This window comes from Liolophura sinensis, chromosome 2 (genome assembly GCF_032854445.1).
Source record: "Liolophura sinensis isolate JHLJ2023 chromosome 2, CUHK_Ljap_v2, whole genome shotgun sequence".
NCBI classification, from domain to species: Eukaryota; Metazoa; Mollusca; class Polyplacophora; order Chitonida; family Chitonidae; genus Liolophura; species Liolophura sinensis.
Window position 1 is genome coordinate 1,538,756 of NC_088296.1, and position 20,620 is coordinate 1,559,375.

At 46.0% G+C, this 20,620-nt stretch overlaps 1 protein-coding gene across 1 annotated transcript in view; it reads left to right on the forward strand.

The window, feature by feature from the left end:
• Window positions 1–4,924: 4,924 nt before the first annotated feature.
• Window positions 4,925–20,620, forward strand: part of LOC135462818 (intermembrane lipid transfer protein VPS13C-like) — a 33,008-nt gene continuing 17,312 nt past the window's right edge. Inside the window, exons 1-3 of the mRNA XM_064740097.1 lie at window positions 4,925–5,039; window positions 17,201–17,243; window positions 18,442–18,537. Coding sequence (XP_064596167.1) covers window positions 4,956–5,039; window positions 17,201–17,243; window positions 18,442–18,537 — 223 coding nt within the window. The 5' untranslated portion in view covers window positions 4,925–4,955. The remainder of the gene's footprint in view (window positions 5,040–17,200; window positions 17,244–18,441; window positions 18,538–20,620) is intronic.

Consider the following 20,620-nt stretch of genomic DNA (forward strand, 5'->3'; position numbering starts at 1 on the left):
GTCCAACAAACACTTGAGCACAGAGGGTCTGTCCAGTTACCTGCATGTAAACCCTTGGCCTGGCCATGTGACCCATACTATGGACTGTGACTGAAAAATCACACCAAACAAGTCCAACAAACACTTGAGCACAGAGGGTCTGTCCAGTTACCTGCATGTAAACCCATGGCCTGGCATTGTGACCCATACTATTGACTGTGACTGAAAAATCACACCAAACAAGTCCATCAAACACTTGAGGACAGAGGGTCTGTCCAGTTACCTACATGTAAACCCATGGCCTGGCAATGTGACCCATAATATTGACTGTGACTGAAAAATCACACCAAACAAGTCCAACAAACACTTGAGCACAGAGGGTCTGTCCAGTTACCTACATGTAAACCCATGGCCTGGCAATGTGACCCATACTATTGACTGTGACTGAAAAATCACACCAAACAAGTCCAACAAACACTTGAGCACAGAGGGTCTGTCCAGTTACCTACATGTAAACCCATGGCCTGGCAATGTGACCCATAATATTGACTGTGACTGAAAAATCACACCAAACAAGTCCAACAAACACTTGAGCACAGAGGGTCTGTCCAGTTACCTACATGTAAACCCATGGCCTGGCAATGTGACCCATACTATTGACTGTGACTGAAAAATCACACCAAACAAGTCCAACAAAGACTTGAGCACAGAGGGTCTGTCCAGTTACCTACATGTAAACCCTTGGCCTGGCCATGTGACCCATACTATTGACTGTGACTGAAAAATCACACCAAACAAGTCCAACAAACACTTGAGCACAGAGGGTCTGTCCAGTTACCTACATGTAAACCCTTGGCCTGGCTATGTGACCCATAATATTGACTGTGACTGAAAAATCACACCAAACAAGTCCAACAAACACTTGAGCACAGAGGGTCTGTCCAGTTACCTACATGTAAACCCTTGGCCTGGCCATGTGACCCATACTATTGACTGTGACTGAAAAATCACACCAGACAAGTCCAACAAACACTTGAGCACAGAGGGTCTGTCCAGTTGTAAACCCTTGGCCTGGCAATGTGACCCATACTATTGACTGTGACTGAAAAATCACACCAAACAAGTCCAACAAACACTTGAGCACAGAGGGTCTGTCCAGTTACCTGCATGTAAACCCTTGGCCTGGCCATGTGACCCATACTATGGACTGTGACTGAAAAATCACACCAAACAAGTCCATCAAACACTTGAGCACAGAGGGTCTGTCCAGTTACCTACATGTAAACCCATGGCCTGGCAATGTGACCTATACTATTGACTGTGACTGAAAAATCACACCAAACAAGTCCAACAAAGACTATAGAAATGATATTAGTGGAAAGGTCTCCAGCAACCTGCGGATGGTCGTGGGTTTCCCCAGTGCTCTGCCCGGTTTCCTCCCACCATAATGCTGGCCGCCATCGTATAAGTGAAATATTCTTGAGTACGGCGTAAAACACCAATCAAATAAATAAATAAATTAGAAATGATATTGGTTGCTGTCTCTCTTGGCACTCAGCACTGAGAAGCTAGAATAAGGAAACAGGACTGGTTGGCCTGGTGTCAGAAGATCATGACTGGGTGAGGTGGTGTCTGGTGAATTAGCGGCAGCACTTTGGCGGCATGGACTCACCCTGCTACAAGAAGACACAGTATATGTACACACACCTGATGACTCCTCATCATGTGACTGAAATCATATGACTGCTAAGCCCCAAGCATACATACAATGATACATACATATAAAACAACAATGAAAAGAAGCATGCACTATGTGGTTCATGACCCTGCCTGGTGTCATCATCTCAGTTTGCTGTGTCTGGCAGGCCTTTGTTTGTATCGTGTACATGTTATGACTGCGGGCTATTCATCCATAGAGCTCACACACCACATACAATGTACCTGTCACTTAGCTGTGTCTGGCATGATGGAATTGACCCAACAGTTGTGTATAGTTATAATCATCATAAAGCTCTGCCCTGACTCACATCCCTAATAACAGAGTGTTTTCTGGGTCACTGACGCTCACCATCTGTCAGATATCCAGAGCCTACATGTAATATCCCCTCCCTCCCGTTCCATTCCCCACCCCTCGGCACAAACACAAGCTTGTTTGTCGAAGCCTACATCTAATAGTACCTCTGTCGAGTCCTGATACATCTAAAAATTTGATCCGTTGATCTTAATGAAGAAAACATTAAACGTAATTTTATTATTTGCTGTGCGAAAAATGGCATTATCAAGTTGTTAACCGAATTATCCCCAAGTTGGGTTTATTAATTAATTTTGCCAAGCCAGCCAACAAGCCACTAGTCAGAGAGGTGCCAGTCCAGTTCTTGCTGATTGGGCTACACCTTAAAGTTGAAATGTAAATTTTCAACCACAAAGTGCCTTGATGTATTCGACCCCTTGACCTTACTGCCCCAGCATGTGCATCAGTTAAACAATTATGCGAATACAAACCACTTAGTGTTTCATGGCACACTTAAGAATATTGTATATTTTCAACAGTGGCCAGACTGGGGAAGGGAGGAAACTCTGCAGAGCACTGTGGAAAACAACTGCTTTATGTTGTCCATGTACCTGATATGAACCTCTGGAACTTATTTATTTACAGACCACTTTGGTGGCCTAATAGTGAGAGCATCCACTTCGATGTCTGCAGACCTGGGATCAAACCCGGGTCAGGTCATACCTTAGACTGTAAAAATGGTGCTTGCCGCTGCCTTGCTTGATGCCCAGCACTGGGTAGAGCAAGGAAACATAACTGGTTGGTGCAGCGTCAGTGTGATATGTGAGTGGGCTGGTGTCATGCCTGGTGTCTTCAGTATGATATGTGACTGGGCCAGTGTCATGCCTGGTGTCTTCAGCATGATATGTGACTGGGCCAGTGTCATGCCTGGTGTCTTCAGCATGATATGTGACTGGGCCAGTGTCATGCCTGGTGTCTTCAGCATGATATGTGACTGGGCCAGTGTCATGCCTGGTGTCTTCAACACAATACCTGGGCAGCACTTAGGCAGTATGCACTTGCCATACCACAAGAAGACACAATATATATGTACACACACCTAATGACTCTTCATGGTCACATGACTGAAAAGTTGTTAAGTACGATGTTAAACCCAAGCACGCATGCATATTGACTTACAGCATGACTAGGAGAAGCTGGATTTGAACTCGCGACCAGAGAACAAGCAGAATCTAAGGATTTTTCAGAGTGGCCTGATGGTGGCTGTATGAACTATGTAGCAAGTAAATATCATTAAATGTCAGATTGAGGGATAAAACTGTTACAGGGATTTGGTGTGTTAATGGGAAACATTCATCAGAACAGAGATGATAAGGAAACATTGGACTGAGAAAATCTTATTCCACAATAATATGTACTTTTAATCTGTATTAATGTACAAGGTACGTAAGACTGTTTTATATTGGTTCAAATTTTTTCTCATGGTTTAATATTAATGCTCCACTTGCATGGTAGCTTTGTTGTTTCCCTCCATCATACTATGTGTATTTCTTTCGGGGCCTTCTGTGGTTTGATGCTACCATAGCATCACCCATGTGACCAGGAGCCTCTAACCAATTACCTTGCTGTGAGTTCAAGTCCAGCTCATGCTGTCCTACTTTTATGTCATATGTGGGAAGGTCTTCCATCAACCTTGTGATGATCATGGGTTTCCACTGGGCTCTACCTGGTTTCCTCCAACCAGATTTATGCTAGCTACTTTCATATATTTAATGGTTTTCTCCCACCAGATAATGCTTCCTACCATCATATGTTTAATGGTTTCCTCCCACCAGATAATGCTTGCTACCATCATGTATTTAATGGTTTCCTCCCACCAGATAATGCTTCCATTTTTTTAACAAGTCAGCAGTGTAGTACACATTTGGCGGATGTGTTAAAATAAGTGAATTCCATTTTTATCCTTCAGTGTGGTGTACAGTAAAATACATGTACCATTCAAACAAATGAAATACTACGAAAAAATGTGAACAGTTAACAAATAGATACTATTTCTGCTTTATATATGTGGAGGGTAGTTTAGACAAATGTGAAAATGTGGGTAGTCTTCAAACAATTAGTCAACACCTGGCCACTTGGCCATAAAACCATTTGCTCTCAGCAGATAATAATTTTCTCAATTAGCAGAACTTATTTTAAATCATTGGGTTTGCCACGTACCCATTAAGCGGGCTTTGGTAGGGTCCCAGCCTGGTGGGTTCTGCGACCTTAAAATTCCGGACAGCTGTCATGCAGGAAATATTCTGGAGTACGGCTCATAACACCGACTGTTCACGTTAATAAATGAATGTACATGTAGCCCTGCATGTGATTGTGCACTCAGTACTGCAGTGTTTCATGACAGGAATTTTAGTCCAACAGGACTTTTAAGGCCGCTACTTGTTCAAATCGAGTTGTGAAGGAGTTTAGCAGTGACATTTTGCCTTACTCGTCACACGTGTAAATCTGAATGTATGGCCGATTGTGTGTGTATAGTGTATATTATGTTATCCTGTATCAGACAAAATACTCCACTTTTCATTGGCCAACAACACACCATCACACCATATATTCTCGAATCCTGCAGACATGGTCAAATGTGTCTGCTGAGTAGGTTATCTCCCTTTGTGGGGTTGTGAATACAATAGTCACGCCGCTGACACTGAGTGAAACGATTCACCTACATGTACACTGTATACGTGTACATCGATCTTCTGCACTGAACTGATAGGTCTCTGCAGGATAAATTCGTTACCTGGTTACTTAGTGATAGGATACACAGGTATATGGTGTCAGTAATCCTCCTATTGGGTGAGGCATCACATTGAGCGAGGCGACACCATATATTTGCGTATTCTATCACTGAGTCACCATGCACATCTAACTAATAACGATGCCACTTAGTTAGTAGATTGGATGTGTAACCATGGTGATATGTGCATTCAGCTTGTTTTTATTTGTTTCAGGTGATGTTGTTCTGAAAAACTTGGATTTAAAGGAAAGTGCTTTGGTAAGTACAACTACTTATACTGCGCATACTGAGACTTACACTTACCGTACATATATGGAGAGTGTGTGGAAGTGGGCACAGGAATTCTGGTCCGTCCCTGTACAACACTTACCGTACATGTGTGGAGTGTGTGTGGACGTGGGCACAGGAATTCTGGTCCATCCCTGCACAACACTTACCGTACATGTATGGAGTGTTTGTGGACGTGGACACAGGAATTCTGGTCCATCCCTGCACAACACTTACCATACATGTATGGAGTGTGTGTGGATTTGGACACAGGAATTCTGGTCCGTCCCTGCACAACACTTACCGTACATGTATGGAGTGTGTGTGGACGTGGACACAGGAATTCTGGTCCATCTCTGTACAACACTTACCGTACATGTATGGAGTGTGTGTGGACACAGGAATTCTGGTGCATCCCTGCACAACACTTACAGTACATGTATGGAGTGTGTGTGGATTTGGACACAGGAATTCTGGTCCGTCCCTGCACAACACTTACCGTACATATATGGAGTGTGTGTGGACGTGGGCACAGGAATTCTGGTCCATCCCTGCACAACACTTACCGTACATGTGTGGAGTGTGTGTGGACACAGGAATTCTGGTGCATCCCTGCACAACACTTACAGTACATGTATGGAGTGTGTGTGGACACAGGAATTCTGGTCCATCCCTGCACAACACTTACCGTACATGTATGGAGTGTGTGTGGGCACAGGAATTCTCGTCCATCCCTGCACAACACTTACCATACATGTATGGAGTGTGTGTGGATTTGGACACAGGAATTCTGGTCCGTCCCTGCACAACACTTACCGTACATATATGGAGTGTGTGTGGACGTGGGCACAGGAATTCTGGTCCATCCCTGCACAACACTTACCGTACATGAATGGAGTGTGTGTGGACGTGGACACAGGAATTCTGGTCCATCCCTGCACAACACTTACCGTACATGTATGGAGTGTGTGTGGATTTGGACACAGGAATTCTGGTCCGTCCCTGCACAACACTTACCGTACATATATGGAGTGTGTGTGGACGTGGGCACAGGAATTCTGGTCCATCCCTGCACAACACTTACCGTACATATATGGAGAGTGTGTGGACGTGGGCACAGGAATTCTGGTCCATCCCTGCACAACACTTACAGTACATGTATGGAGTGTGTGTGGATTTGGACACAGGAATTCTGGTCCGTCCCTGCACAACACTTACTGTACATATATGGAGTGTGTGTGGACGTGGGCACAGGAATTCTGGTCCATCCCTGCACAACACTTACCGTACATGTATGGAGTGTGTGTGGACGTGGACACAGGAATTCTGGTCCATCCCTGCACAACACTTACCGTACATGTATGGAGTGTGTGTGGACGTGGGCACAGGAATTCTGGTCCATCCCTGCACAACACTTACCGTACATGTATGGAGTGTGTGTGGACACAGGAATTCTGGTCCATCCCTGCACAACACTTACCGTACATGTATGGAGTGTGTGTGGAAGTGGACACAGGAATTCTGGTCCGTCCGTGCAGAACACTTACCATACATGTATGGAGTGTGTGTGGACGTGGGCACAGGAATTCTGGTCCGTCCGTGCACAACACTTATCGTACATGCATGGAGTGTGTGTGGACTTGGGCATAGGAACTCTGGTCCATCCCTGAACGACACTTACCGTACATGTATGGAGTGTGTGTGTGGACGTGGGCACAGGAATTCTGGTCCGTCCCTGCACAACACTTACCGTACATGCATGGAGTGTGTGTGGACTTGGGCATAGGAACTCTGGTCCATCCCTGAACGACACTTACCGTACATGTATGGAGTGTGTGTGGACGTAGGCACAGGAATCCTGGTCCATCCCTGCACAACACTTACCGTACATGTATGGAGTATGTGTGGACGTGGGCACAGGAATCCTGGTCCATCCCTGCACAACACTTACCGTACATGTATGGAGTGTGTGTGGACTTGGGCATAGGAACTCTGGTCCATCCCTGAACGACACTTACCGTACATGTATGGAGTGTGTGTGGACGTGGGCACAGGAATCCTGGTCCGTCCCTGCACAACACTTACCGTACATGCATGGAGTGTGTGTGGACTTGGGCATAGGAACTCTGGTCCATCCCTGAACGACACCGTACATGTATGGAGTGTGTGTGGACGTGGGCACAGGAATTCTGGTCCGTCCCTGCACAACACTTACCGTACATGCATGGAGTGTGTGTGGACGTGGGCACAGGAGTTCTGGTCCATCCTTGAACAACACTTACCGTACATGTATGGTGTGTGTGTGGATGTGGATACAGGAATTCTGGTCCGTCCCTGCACAACACTTACCGTACATGTATGGAGTGTGTGTGGACACAGGAATTCTGGTCCATCCATGCACAACACTTACCGTACATGTATGGAGTGTGTGTGGACGTGGGCACAGGAATTCTGGTCCGTCCGTGCACAACACTTACCGTACATGCATGGAGTGTGTGTGGACTTGGGCATAGGAACTCTGGTCCATCCCTGAACGACACTTACCGTACATGTATGGAGTGTGTATGGACACAGGAATTCTGGTCTGTCCCTACACAACACTTACCGTACATGTATGGAGTGTGTGTGGACACAGGAATTCTGGTCCATCCCTGCACAACACTTACCGTACATGCATGGAGTGTGTGTGGACTTGGGCATAGGAACTCTGGTCCATCCTTGAACAACACTTACCGTACATGTATGGAGTGTGTGTGGACGTGGGCACAGGAATTCTGGTCCATCCTTGAAGAACACTTACCGTACACGTATGGGTGTGTGTGGACGTAGACACAGGAATTCTGGTCCATCCCTGCACAACACTTACCGTTCATGTATGGAGTGTTTGTGGATGTGGGCACAGGAATTCTGGTCCGTCCCTGCACAACACTTACCGTACATGTATGGAGTGTGTGTGGACGTGTGCACAGGAATTCTGGTCCATCCCTGCACAACACTTACCATACACGTATGGTGTGTGTGTGTGGACGTGGGCACAGGAATTCTGGTCCATCCTTGAACAACAGTAACTGTACATGTATGGAGTGTGTGTGGACGTGGGCACAGGAATTCTGGTCCATCCCTGCACAACACTTACCGTACATGTGTGAAGTGTGTGTGGACACAGGAATTCTGGTCCATCCCTGTACAACAGTAACTGTACATGTATGGAGTGTGTGTGGACGTGGGCACAGGAATTCTGGTCCATCCTTGAACAACACTTACCGTACATGTATGGAGTGTGTATGGACGTGGGCACAGGAATTCTGGTCCATCCCTGCACAACACTAACTGTACATGCATGGAGTGTGTGTGGACGTGGGCACAGGAATTTTGGTCCGTCCCTGTACAACACTTACCGTACATGTATGGAGTGTGTGTGGACACAGGAATTCTGGTCCATCCCTGCACAACACTTACCGTACATGTATGGAGTGTGTGTGGACACAGGAATTCTGGTCCGTCCCTGCACAACACTTACCGTTCATCCCTGTACAACAGTAACTGTACATGTATGGAGTGTGTGTGGACTTGGGCACAGGAATTCTGGTCCATCCCTGCACAACACTTACCGTACATGTGTGAAGTTTGTGTGGACACAGGAATTCTGGTCCATCCCTGTACAACAGTAACTGTACATGTATGGAGTGTGTGTGGGACGTGGGCACAGGAATTCTGGTCCGTCCCTGCACAACACTTACCATACATGTATGGAGTGTGTGTGGACACAGGAACTCTGGTCCATCCCTGAACGACACTTACCGTACATGTATGGAGTGTGTGTGGACGTGGACACCGGAATTCTGGTCTGTCCCTGCACAACACTTACCGTACATGTATAGAGTGTGTGTGGACACAGGAATTCTGGTCCATCCCTGCACAACACTTACCGTACATGTATGGAGTGTGTGTGGACACAGGAATTCTGGTCCATCCCTGCACAACACTTACCGTACATGTATGGAGTGTGTGTGGACGTGGGCACAGGAATCCTGGTCCGTCCCTGCACAACACTTACCGTACATGTATGGAGTGTGTGTGGATTTGGACACAGGAATTCTGGTCCGTCCTTGCACAACACTTACCGTACATGTATGGAGTGTGTGTGGACACAGGAATTCTGGTCCATCCCTGCACAACACTTACCGTACATGTATGGAGTGTGTGTGGACACAGGAATTCTGGTCCATCCCTGTACAACAGTAACTGTACATGTATGGAGTGTGTGTGGACGTGGGCACAGGAATTCTGGTCCGTCCCTGCACAACACTTACCATACATGTATGGAGTGTGTGTGGACACAGGAACTCTGGTCCATCCCTGAACGACACTTACCGTACATGTATGGAGTGTGTGTGGACGTGGACACCGGAATTCTGGTCTGTCCCTGCACAACACTTACCGTACATGTATAGAGTGTGTGTGGACACAGGAATTCTGGTCCATCCCTGCACAACACTTACCGTACATGTATGGAGTGTGTGTGGACACAGGAATTCTGGTCCATCCCTGCACAACACTTACCGTACATGTATGGAGTGTGTGTGGACACAGGAATTCTGGTCCATCCCTGTACAACAGTAACTGTACATGTATGGAGTGTGTGTGGACGTGGGCACAGGAATTCTGGTCCGTCCCTGCACAACACTTACCATACATGTATGGAGTGTGTGTGGACACAGGAACTCTGGTCCATCCCTGAACGACACTTACCGTACATGTATGGAGTGTGTGTGGACGTGGACACCGGAATTCTGGTCTGTCCCTGCACAACACTTACCGTACATGTATAGAGTGTGTGTGGACACAGGAATTCTGGTCCATCCCTGCACAACACTTACCGTACATGTATGGAGTGTGTGTGGACACAGGAATTCTGGTCCATCCCTGCACAACACTTACCGTACATGTATGGAGAGTGTGTGGACGTGGGCACAGGAATTCTGGTCCATCCTTGAACAACACTTACCGTACATGTATGGTGTGTGTGTGGACGTGGATACAGGAATTCTGGTCCGTCCTTGAACAACACTTACCGTACATGTGTGGAGTGTTTGTGTGGACGTGGATAAAGGAATTCTGGTCCATCCTTGAACAACACTTACCGTACATGTATGGAGTGTGTGTGGACGTGGGCACAGGAATTCTGGTCCATCCTTGAACAACACTTACCGTACATGTATGGTCTGTCTGTGGACGTGGATACAGGAATTCTGGTCTGTCCCTGCACAACACTTAGCGTACATGTATGGAGTGTGTGTGGACACAGGAATTCTGGTCCGTCTCTGCACAACACTTACCGTACATGTATGGAGTGTGTGTGGACGTGGGCACAGGAATTCTGATCCGTCCCTGCACAACACTTACCGTACATGTATGGAGTGTGTGTGGACGTGGGCACAGGAATTCTGGTCCATCCTTGAACAACACTTACCGTACATGTGTGGAGTGTGTGTGGACGTGGACACAGGAATTCTGGTCCATCCCTGCACAACACTTACCATACATGTATGGAGTGTGTGTGGATTTGGACACAGGAATTCTGGTCCGTCCCTGCACAACACTTACCGTACATGTATGGAGTGTGTGTGGACGTGGACACAGGAATTCTGGTCCATCTCTGTACAACACTTACCGTACATGTATGGAGTGTGTGTGGACACAGGAATTCTGGTGCATCCCTGCACAACACTTACAGTACATGTATGGAGTGTGTGTGGATTTGGACACAGGAATTCTGGTCCGTCCCTGCACAACACTTACCGTACATATATGGAGTGTGTGTGGACGTGGGCACAGGAATTCTGGTCCATCCCTGCACAACACTTACCGTACATGTGTGGAGTGTGTGTGGACACAGGAATTCTGGTGCATCCCTGCACAACACTTACAGTACATGTATGGAGTGTGTGTGGACACAGGAATTCTGGTCCATCCCTGCACAACACTTACCGTACATGTATGGAGTGTGTGTGGGCACAGGAATTCTCGTCCATCCCTGCACAACACTTACCATACATGTATGGAGTGTGTGTGGATTTGGACACAGGAATTCTGGTCCGTCCCTGCACAACACTTACCGTACATATATGGAGTGTGTGTGGACGTGGGCACAGGAATTCTGGTCCATCCCTGCACAACACTTACCGTACATGAATGGAGTGTGTGTGGACGTGGACACAGGAATTCTGGTCCATCCCTGCACAACACTTACCGTACATGTATGGAGTGTGTGTGGATTTGGACACAGGAATTCTGGTCCGTCCCTGCACAACACTTACCGTACATATATGGAGTGTGTGTGGACGTGGGCACAGGAATTCTGGTCCATCCCTGCACAACACTTACCGTACATATATGGAGAGTGTGTGGACGTGGGCACAGGAATTCTGGTCCATCCCTGCACAACACTTACAGTACATGTATGGAGTGTGTGTGGATTTGGACACAGGAATTCTGGTCCGTCCCTGCACAACACTTACCGTACATATATGGAGTGTGTGTGGACGTGGGCACAGGAATTCTGGTCCATCCCTGCACAACACTTACCGTACATGTATGGAGTGTGTGTGGACGTGGACACAGGAATTCTGGTCCATCCCTGCACAACACTTACCGTACATGTATGGAGTGTGTGTGGACGTGGGCACAGGAATTCTGGTCCATCCCTGCACAACACTTACCGTACATGTATGGAGTGTGTGTGGACACAGGAATTCTGGTCCATCCCTGCACAACACTTACCGTACATGTATGGAGTGTGTGTGGAAGTGGACACAGGAATTCTGGTCCGTCCGTGCAGAACACTTACCATACATGTATGGAGTGTGTGTGGACGTGGGCACAGGAATTCTGGTCCGTCCGTGCACAACACTTATCGTACATGCATGGAGTGTGTGTGGACTTGGGCATAGGAACTCTGGTCCATCCCTGAACGACACTTACCGTACATGTATGGAGTGTGTGTGTGGACGTGGGCACAGGAATTCTGGTCCGTCCCTGCACAACACTTACCGTACATGCATGGAGTGTGTGTGGACTTGGGCATAGGAACTCTGGTCCATCCCTGAACGACACTTACCGTACATGTATGGAGTGTGTGTGGACGTAGGCACAGGAATCCTGGTCCATCCCTGCACAACACTTACCGTACATGTATGGAGTATGTGTGGACGTGGGCACAGGAATCCTGGTCCATCCCTGCACAACACTTACCGTACATGTATGGAGTGTGTGTGGACTTGGGCATAGGAACTCTGGTCCATCCCTGAACGACACTTACCGTACATGTATGGAGTGTGTGTGGACGTGGGCACAGGAATCCTGGTCCGTCCCTGCACAACACTTACCGTACATGCATGGAGTGTGTGTGGACTTGGGCATAGGAACTCTGGTCCATCCCTGAACGACACTTACCGTACATGTATGGAGTGTGTGTGGACGTGGGCACAGGAATTCTGGTCCGTCCCTGCACAACACTTACCGTACATGCATGGAGTGTGTGTGGACGTGGGCACAGGAGTTCTGGTCCATCCTTGAACAACACTTACCGTACATGTATGGTGTGTGTGTGGATGTGGATACAGGAATTCTGGTCCGTCCCTGCACAACACTTACCGTACATGTATGGAGTGTGTGTGGACACAGGAATTCTGGTCCATCCATGCACAACACTTACCGTACATGTATGGAGTGTGTGTGGACGTGGGCACAGGAATTCTGGTCCGTCCGTGCACAACACTTACCGTACATGCATGGAGTGTGTGTGGACTTGGGCATAGGAACTCTGGTCCATCCCTGAACGACACTTACCGTACATGTATGGAGTGTGTATGGACACAGGAATTCTGGTCTGTCCCTACACAACACTTACCGTACATGTATGGAGTGTGTGTGGACACAGGAATTCTGGTCCATCCCTGCACAACACTTACCGTACATGCATGGAGTGTGTGTGGACTTGGGCATAGGAACTCTGGTCCATCCTTGAACAACACTTACCGTACATGTATGGAGTGTGTGTGGACGTGGGCACAGGAATTCTGGTCCATCCTTGAAGAACACTTACCGTACACGTATGGGTGTGTGTGGACGTAGACACAGGAATTCTGGTCCATCCCTGCACAACACTTACCGTTCATGTATGGAGTGTTTGTGGATGTGGGCACAGGAATTCTGGTCCGTCCCTGCACAACACTTACCGTACATGTATGGAGTGTGTGTGGACGTGGGCACAGGAATTCTGGTCCATCCCTGCACAACACTTACCATACACGTATGGTGTGTGTGTGTGGACGTGGGCACAGGAATTCTGGTCCACCCTTGAACAACAGTAACTGTACATGTATGGAGTGTGTGTGGACGTGGGCACAGGAATTCTGGTCCATCCCTGCACAACACTTACCGTACATGTGTGAAGTGTGTGTGGACACAGGAATTCTGGTCCATCCCTGTACAACAGTAACTGTACATGTATGGAGTGTGTGTGGACGTGGGCACAGGAATTCTGGTCCATCCTTGAACAACACTTACCGTACATGTATGGAGTGTGTATGGACGTGGGCACAGGAATTCTGGTCCATCCCTGCACAACACTAACTGTACATGCATGGAGTGTGTGTGGACGTGGGCACAGGAATTTTGGTCCGTCCCTGTACAACACTTACCGTACATGTATGGAGTGTGTGTGGACACAGGAATTCTGGTCCATCCCTGCACAACACTTACCGTACATGTATGGAGTGTGTGTGGACACAGGAATTCTGGTCCGTCCCTGCACAACACTTACCGTTCATCCCTGTACAACAGTAACTGTACATGTATGGAGTGTGTGTGGACTTGGGCACAGGAATTCTGGTCCATCCCTGCACAACACTTACCGTACATGTGTGAAGTGTGTGTGGACACAGGAATTCTGGTCCATCCCTGTACAACAGTAACTGTACATGTATGGAGTGTGTGTGGACGTGGGCACAGGAATTCTGGTCCGTCCCTGCACAACACTTACCATACATGTATGGAGTGTGTGTGGACACAGGAACTCTGGTCCATCCCTGAACGACACTTACCGTACATGTATGGAGTGTGTGTGGACGTGGACACCGGAATTCTGGTCTGTCCCTGCACAACACTTACCGTACATGTATAGAGTGTGTGTGGACACAGGAATTCTGGTCCATCCCTGCACAACACTTACCGTACATGTATGGAGTGTGTGTGGACACAGGAATTCTGGTCCATCCCTGCACAACACTTACCGTACATGTATGGAGTGTGTGTGGACGTGGGCACAGGAATCCTGGTCCGTCCCTGCACAACACTTACCGTACATGTATGGAGTGTGTGTGGATTTGGACACAGGAATTCTGGTCCGTCCTTGCACAACACTTACCGTACATGTATGGAGTGTGTGTGGACACAGGAATTCTGGTCCATCCCTGCACAACACTTACCGTACATGTATGGAGTGTGTGTGGACACAGGAATTCTGGTCCATCCCTGCACAACACTTACCGTACATGTATGGAGTGTGTGTGGATTTGGACACAGGAATTCTGGTCCATCCCTGCACAACACTTACCGTACATGTATGGAGTGTGTGTGGACACAGGAATTCTGGTCCATCCCTGCACAACACTTACCGTACATGTATGGAGAGTGTGTGGACGTGGGCACAGGAATTCTGGTCCATCCTTGAACAACACTTACCGTACATGTATGGTGTGTGTGTGGACGTGGATACAGGAATTCTGGTCCGTCCTTGAACAACACTTACCGTACATGTGTGGAGTGTTTGTGTGGACGTGGATAAAGGAATTCTGGTCCATCCTTGAACAACACTTACCGTACATGTATGGAGTGTGTGTGGACGTGGGCACAGGAATTCTGGTCCATCCTTGAACAACACTTACCGTACATGTATGGTCTGTCTGTGGACGTGGATACAGGAATTCTGGTCTGTCCCTGCACAACACTTAGCGTACATGTATGGAGTGTGTGTGGACACAGGAATTCTGGTCCGTCCCTGCACAACACTTACCGTACATGTATGGAGTGTGTGTGGACGTGGGCACAGGAATTCTGATCCGTCCCTGCACAACACTTACCGTACATGTATGGAGTGTGTGTGGACGTGGGCACAGGAATTCTGGTCCATCCTTGAACAACACTTACCGTACATGTGTGGAGTGTGTGTGGACGTGGGCACAGGAATTCTGGTCCGTCCCTGCACAACACTTACCGTACATGTATGGAGTGTGTGTGGACACAGGAATTCTGGTCCATCCCTGCACAACACTTAGCGTACATGTATGGAGTGTGTGTGGGCACAGGAATTCTGGTCCATCCCTGCACAACACTTACCGTACATGTGTGAAGTGTGTGTGGACACAGGAATTCTGGTCCGTCCCTGCACAACACTTACCGTACATGTATGGAGTGTGTGTGGGCACAGGAATTCTGGTCCGTCCCTGCACAACACTTACCGTACATGTATGGAGTGTGTGTGGACACAGGAATTCTGGTTCGTCCCTGCACAACACTTACCGTACATGTATGGAGTGTGTGTGGATGTGGGCACAGGAATTCTGATCCGTCCCTGCACAACACTTACCGTACATGTATGGAGTGTGTGTGGACGTGGGCACAGGAATTCTGGTCCATCCTTGAACAACACTTACCGTACATGTGTGGAGTGTGTGTGGACGTGGGCACAGGAATTCTGGTCCGTCCTTGCACAACACCTACCGAACATGTATGGAGTGTGTGTGGGCACAGGAATTCTGGTCTGTCCCTGTACAACAGTTACTGTACATGTATGGTGTGTGTGTGGACGTGGACACAGGAATTCTGGTCCATCCCTGTACAACACTTACCGTACATGTATGGAATGTGTGTGGACGTTGACACAGGAATTCTGGTCCGTCCGTGCACAACACTTACCGTACATATATGGAGTGTGTGTGGACGTGGGCACAGGAATTCTGGTCCATCCCTGCACAACACTTACCGTACATGTATGGAGTGTGTGTGGACTTGGGCACAGGAATTCTGGTCCATCCCTGCACAACACTTACCGTACATGTATGGAGTGTGTGTGGACGTGGATACAGGAACTCTGGTCCATCCTTGAACAACACTTACCGTACATGTATGGAGTGTGTGTGGACACAGGAATCCTGGTCCGTCTGTGCACAACACTTACCATACATGTATGGAGTGTGTGTGGACGTGGGCACAGGAATTCTGGTCCATCCTTGAACAACACTTACCGTACATGTATGGTGTGTGTGTGGATGTGGATACAGGAATTCTGGTCCGTCCCTGCACAACACTTACCGTACATGTATGGAGTGTGTGTGGACACAGGAATTCTGGTCCATCCCTGCACAACACTTACCGTACATGTATGGAGTGTGTGTGGACGTGGGCACAGGAATTCTGGTCCATCCTTGAACAACACTTACCGTACATGTATGGTGTGTCTGTGGACGTGGATACAGGAATTCTGGTCTGTCCCTGCACAACACTTAGCGTACATGTATGGAGTGTGTGTGGACACAGGAATTCTGGTCCGTCCCTGCACAACACTTACTGTACATGTATGGAGTGTGTGTGGACGTGGGCACAGGAATTCTGGTCCATCCTTGAACAACACTTACCGTACATGTGTGGAGTGTGTGTGGACGTGGGCACAGGAATTCTGGTCCGTCCCTGCACAACACTTACCGTACATGTATGGAGTGTTTGTGGACGTGGGCACAGGAATTTTGGTCCATCCCTGCACAACACTTACCGTACATGTATGGAGTGTGTGTGGATGTGGGCACAGGAATTCTGGTCCGTCCCTGCACAACACTTACCGTATATGTATGGAGTGTGTGTGGACATGGACACAGGAATTCTGGTCTGTCCTTGCATTCCAACTTAAAGTTAAGTTTTACTCATGTGAAATTAATCAAATTGCAGAAAAATGCCTTTTTTATGTGGCCCTACAAGGTGGTTGTGTAATTGAGAATTGATCAAAATGTGAGATTTGATAAAAAACTAATCTGTAGGTGAAATTTGGTAGTACAATTTCGTGTATTTGAGCTTGTCTGTGATGTTTTTTTCAGGATGAACTTGACCTCCCTGTGAAGATCCGTGCTGGACATATAGGTGAGTTGACCAGGGGTCAGTTTTATGAATCGTACTTAATGTTAACTAGCCCTTAGCTAAGTGCGCGTGTTAACCAGCCCTTATCTAAGTGTGCATGTTAACTAGCCCTTAGCTAAGTGCGCATCACTAAGTACCCCTAAAACATTTGTTGTTATGGTTATAGTGTGTACTTGTAGGTAGGCCGACTCCTAAACATCCAAGAATGGAATAAAAATAAAACTTTATTTTGTTCAATCTCCATGTTTTTTTATGATTTTCATGTTTTTTTTTTAGACTTTCTGATCATTTTAGTATCTTCAAAAGTTTCCAGGATAGTCATCATTTGTACAAATTAAGTGATTTTCCGGTGACATTGAAGATTTATTCTGCCTGTAAAACCTCAATGAAAGTTGGTGTGACTTGAGGGCTTACTTAGCAAAGTTTGCTTGGTTGGGACCAGGCTGTCTTCCTCACTTCTCCTTGGAGCCAGTGTCTGTTCATACTATAACATATTCAAACACATACCTGTGGACCGTTCTTGTGGCTGTATTATTACGTTCGTTTCGGGGGCGGTAGATCCAGGGTCAATCCTGAGTCAGGTCACACCTAAGACTTAGAGAGGAAGTTGTAGTTTCCTTGCTTGGTGTTCAGCATTAAGGGTATGGTGCAGCGACTCATTGACCCGTATCAGTATAATGGCTTGGGCAGGGCAGCTTACTTGCCTTTTGTAAGTCATCTCATCGAAGCAGCACTAGATAAAAGAGCGATGGAAATCCCTCCTGCAAAAAGGAAGCACAATACACATACCTGCACTCTGAGGACTCCTTTGTCATCATATTACAGTAGAATTGTACGCTTTGTACACAAACATGCCTTGTTTTGTACAAAAACGTGCCTTATTTTGTACGCAAACGTGCCTTATTTTGTACGCAAACGTGCCTTGTTTTGTACACAAATGTGCCTTGTTTTGTACACAAATGTGCCTTGTTTTGTACACAAACGTGCCTTGTTTTGTACACAAACGTGCCTTGTTTTGTACACAAACATGCCTTGGTTTGTACACAACTGTGCCTTGTATTGTACACAAATGTGCCTTGTTTTGTACACAACTATGCCTTGTTTTGTACACAAACATGCCTTGTTTTGTACACAACTGTGCCTTGTTTTGTACACAATCGTGCCTTGTTTTGTACTCAACTGTGCCTTGTTTCCCCCACAGCAAACCTCACACTGAAGATTCCGTGGAAGAATCTGTACACTGAGCCTGTGGTTGCGTCTATAGATGGGCTGTACGCCCTGGCTATCCCCAATATCGGTGAGTTTGTGCTGGCAAGTTTAGTTATATTGTACTTACTTTGGTATTTAACACGATTTTTGATGAATGTTAAAGAATACATGAAAAGGTAAAGTACAGTAAAACAAAGAATGTGGCCCTAAGGAAGGTATTCCAATGCATTCAGAAAATTTTTTCTTTGTTGGGGCATATTTTATATTTCTTAATAACCCCTCTATTTAATGAGTAATTTTCTTCAGTTCTCAAAAATATTGAATATATTGTTGTCCTTAGGGACCATATTAAAAATGCAGTGATATTGATGGGTTTTCAATGAAGTGAGTCCCCGGGACCCAGAGGTGGCTAAATGAGTGGGTCCCATTGGAAATGAGTGGGTCCCTGATAAAATGTTTTTCTTGGAGTTAAACTTCTGGTCGATTTAATAATTTTTAATAAAATAAATTAAATAATGCTTTTGGATGACTCAGACTATGATCAGGAGATCTCTACTGCGCCTGATAAATACCCAATAAGGGCAATATCTAGGAGAAAACAGTTAAGCTTCTGTTCCCGAACTGGAAACATTGTTTTAGTCACTGAATTTATGTTTAGATTGCTGCATGTCCTTTGCAATTCATTCTTCATATTGTACCTGGTACTGGTACTGATTTTCTAGAATAATACTGTAAGGATTTATAACTAGATATAAAATATAGAAACTGTTCCACTATCTAACATTATACAGTGTGTTCATTTCGAAATATCTCTAAGAAGCAGTCTTGTATTTATAAGATAAAAGTTTATAAACAATACAAAACACGTAAATGGCATAGGTCTAGTAAATCAGCAGTATGTGAGTTCTCACATTAAACAGTGTTCAACAACAACATGTTATGTGCATGGCTTTGTTAAGGCTTACAGAGAATTTCCACACAGGTTGTTGTAGTAATATTTTCTAACGTATTCTAGTTTGTCTTTGGGCGTTTGTTGTGTATTTTTAGGCTCCAAAACTACGTGGTAAATATCCACAAAGAGTTTCACTTAACACTTACCTTGCTAGTTACATCTGATATCAGTGGAAATTTCCACACAGGTTGTTGTAGTAATATTTTCTAACGTATTCTAGTTTGTCTTTGGGCGTTTGTTGTGTACTTTTAGGCTCCAAAACTACGTGGTAAATATCCACAAAGAGTTTCACTTAACACTTACCTTGCTAGTTACATCTGATATCAGGGGAAATTTCCACACAGGTTGTTGTAGTAATATTTTCTAACGTATTCTAGTTTGTCTTTGGGCGTTTGTTGTGTACTTTTAGGCTCCAAAACTACGTGGTAAATATCCACAAAGAGTTTCACTTAACACTTACCTTGCTAGTTACATCTGATATCAGTGGAAATTTCCACACAGGTTGTTGTGGTAATATTTTCTAACGTATGCTAGTTTGTCTTTGGGCGTTTGTTGTGTACTTTTAGGCTCCAAAACTACGTGGTAAATATCCACAAAGAGTTTCACTTAACACTTACCTTGCTAGTTACATCTGATATCAGTGGAAATTTCCACACAGGTTGTTGTGGTAATATTTTCTAACGTATTCTAGTTTGTCTTTGGGCGTTTGTTGTGTACTTTTAAGCTCCAAAACTACGTGGTAAATATCCACAAAGAGTTTCACTTAACACTTACCTTGCTAGTTACATCTGATATCAGTGGAAATTTCCACACAGGTTGTTGTGGTAATATTTTCTAACGTATTCTAGTTTGTCTTTGGGCGTTTGTTGTGTACTTTTAAGCTCCAAAACTACGTGGTAAATATCCACAAAGAGTTTCACTTAACACTTACCTTGCTAGTTACATCTGATATCAGTGGAAATTTCCACACAGGTTGTTGTAGTAATATTTTCTAACGTATTCTAGTTTGTCTTTGGGCGTTTGTTGTGTACTTTTAGGCTCCAAAACTATGTGGTAAATATCCACAAAGAGTTTCACTTAACACTTACCTTGCTAGTTACCTCTGATATCAGTGGAAATTTCCACACAGGTTGTTGTAGTAATATTTTCTAACGTATGCTAGTTTGTCTTTGGGCGTTTGTTGTGTATTTTTAGGCTCCAAAACTACGTGGTAAATATC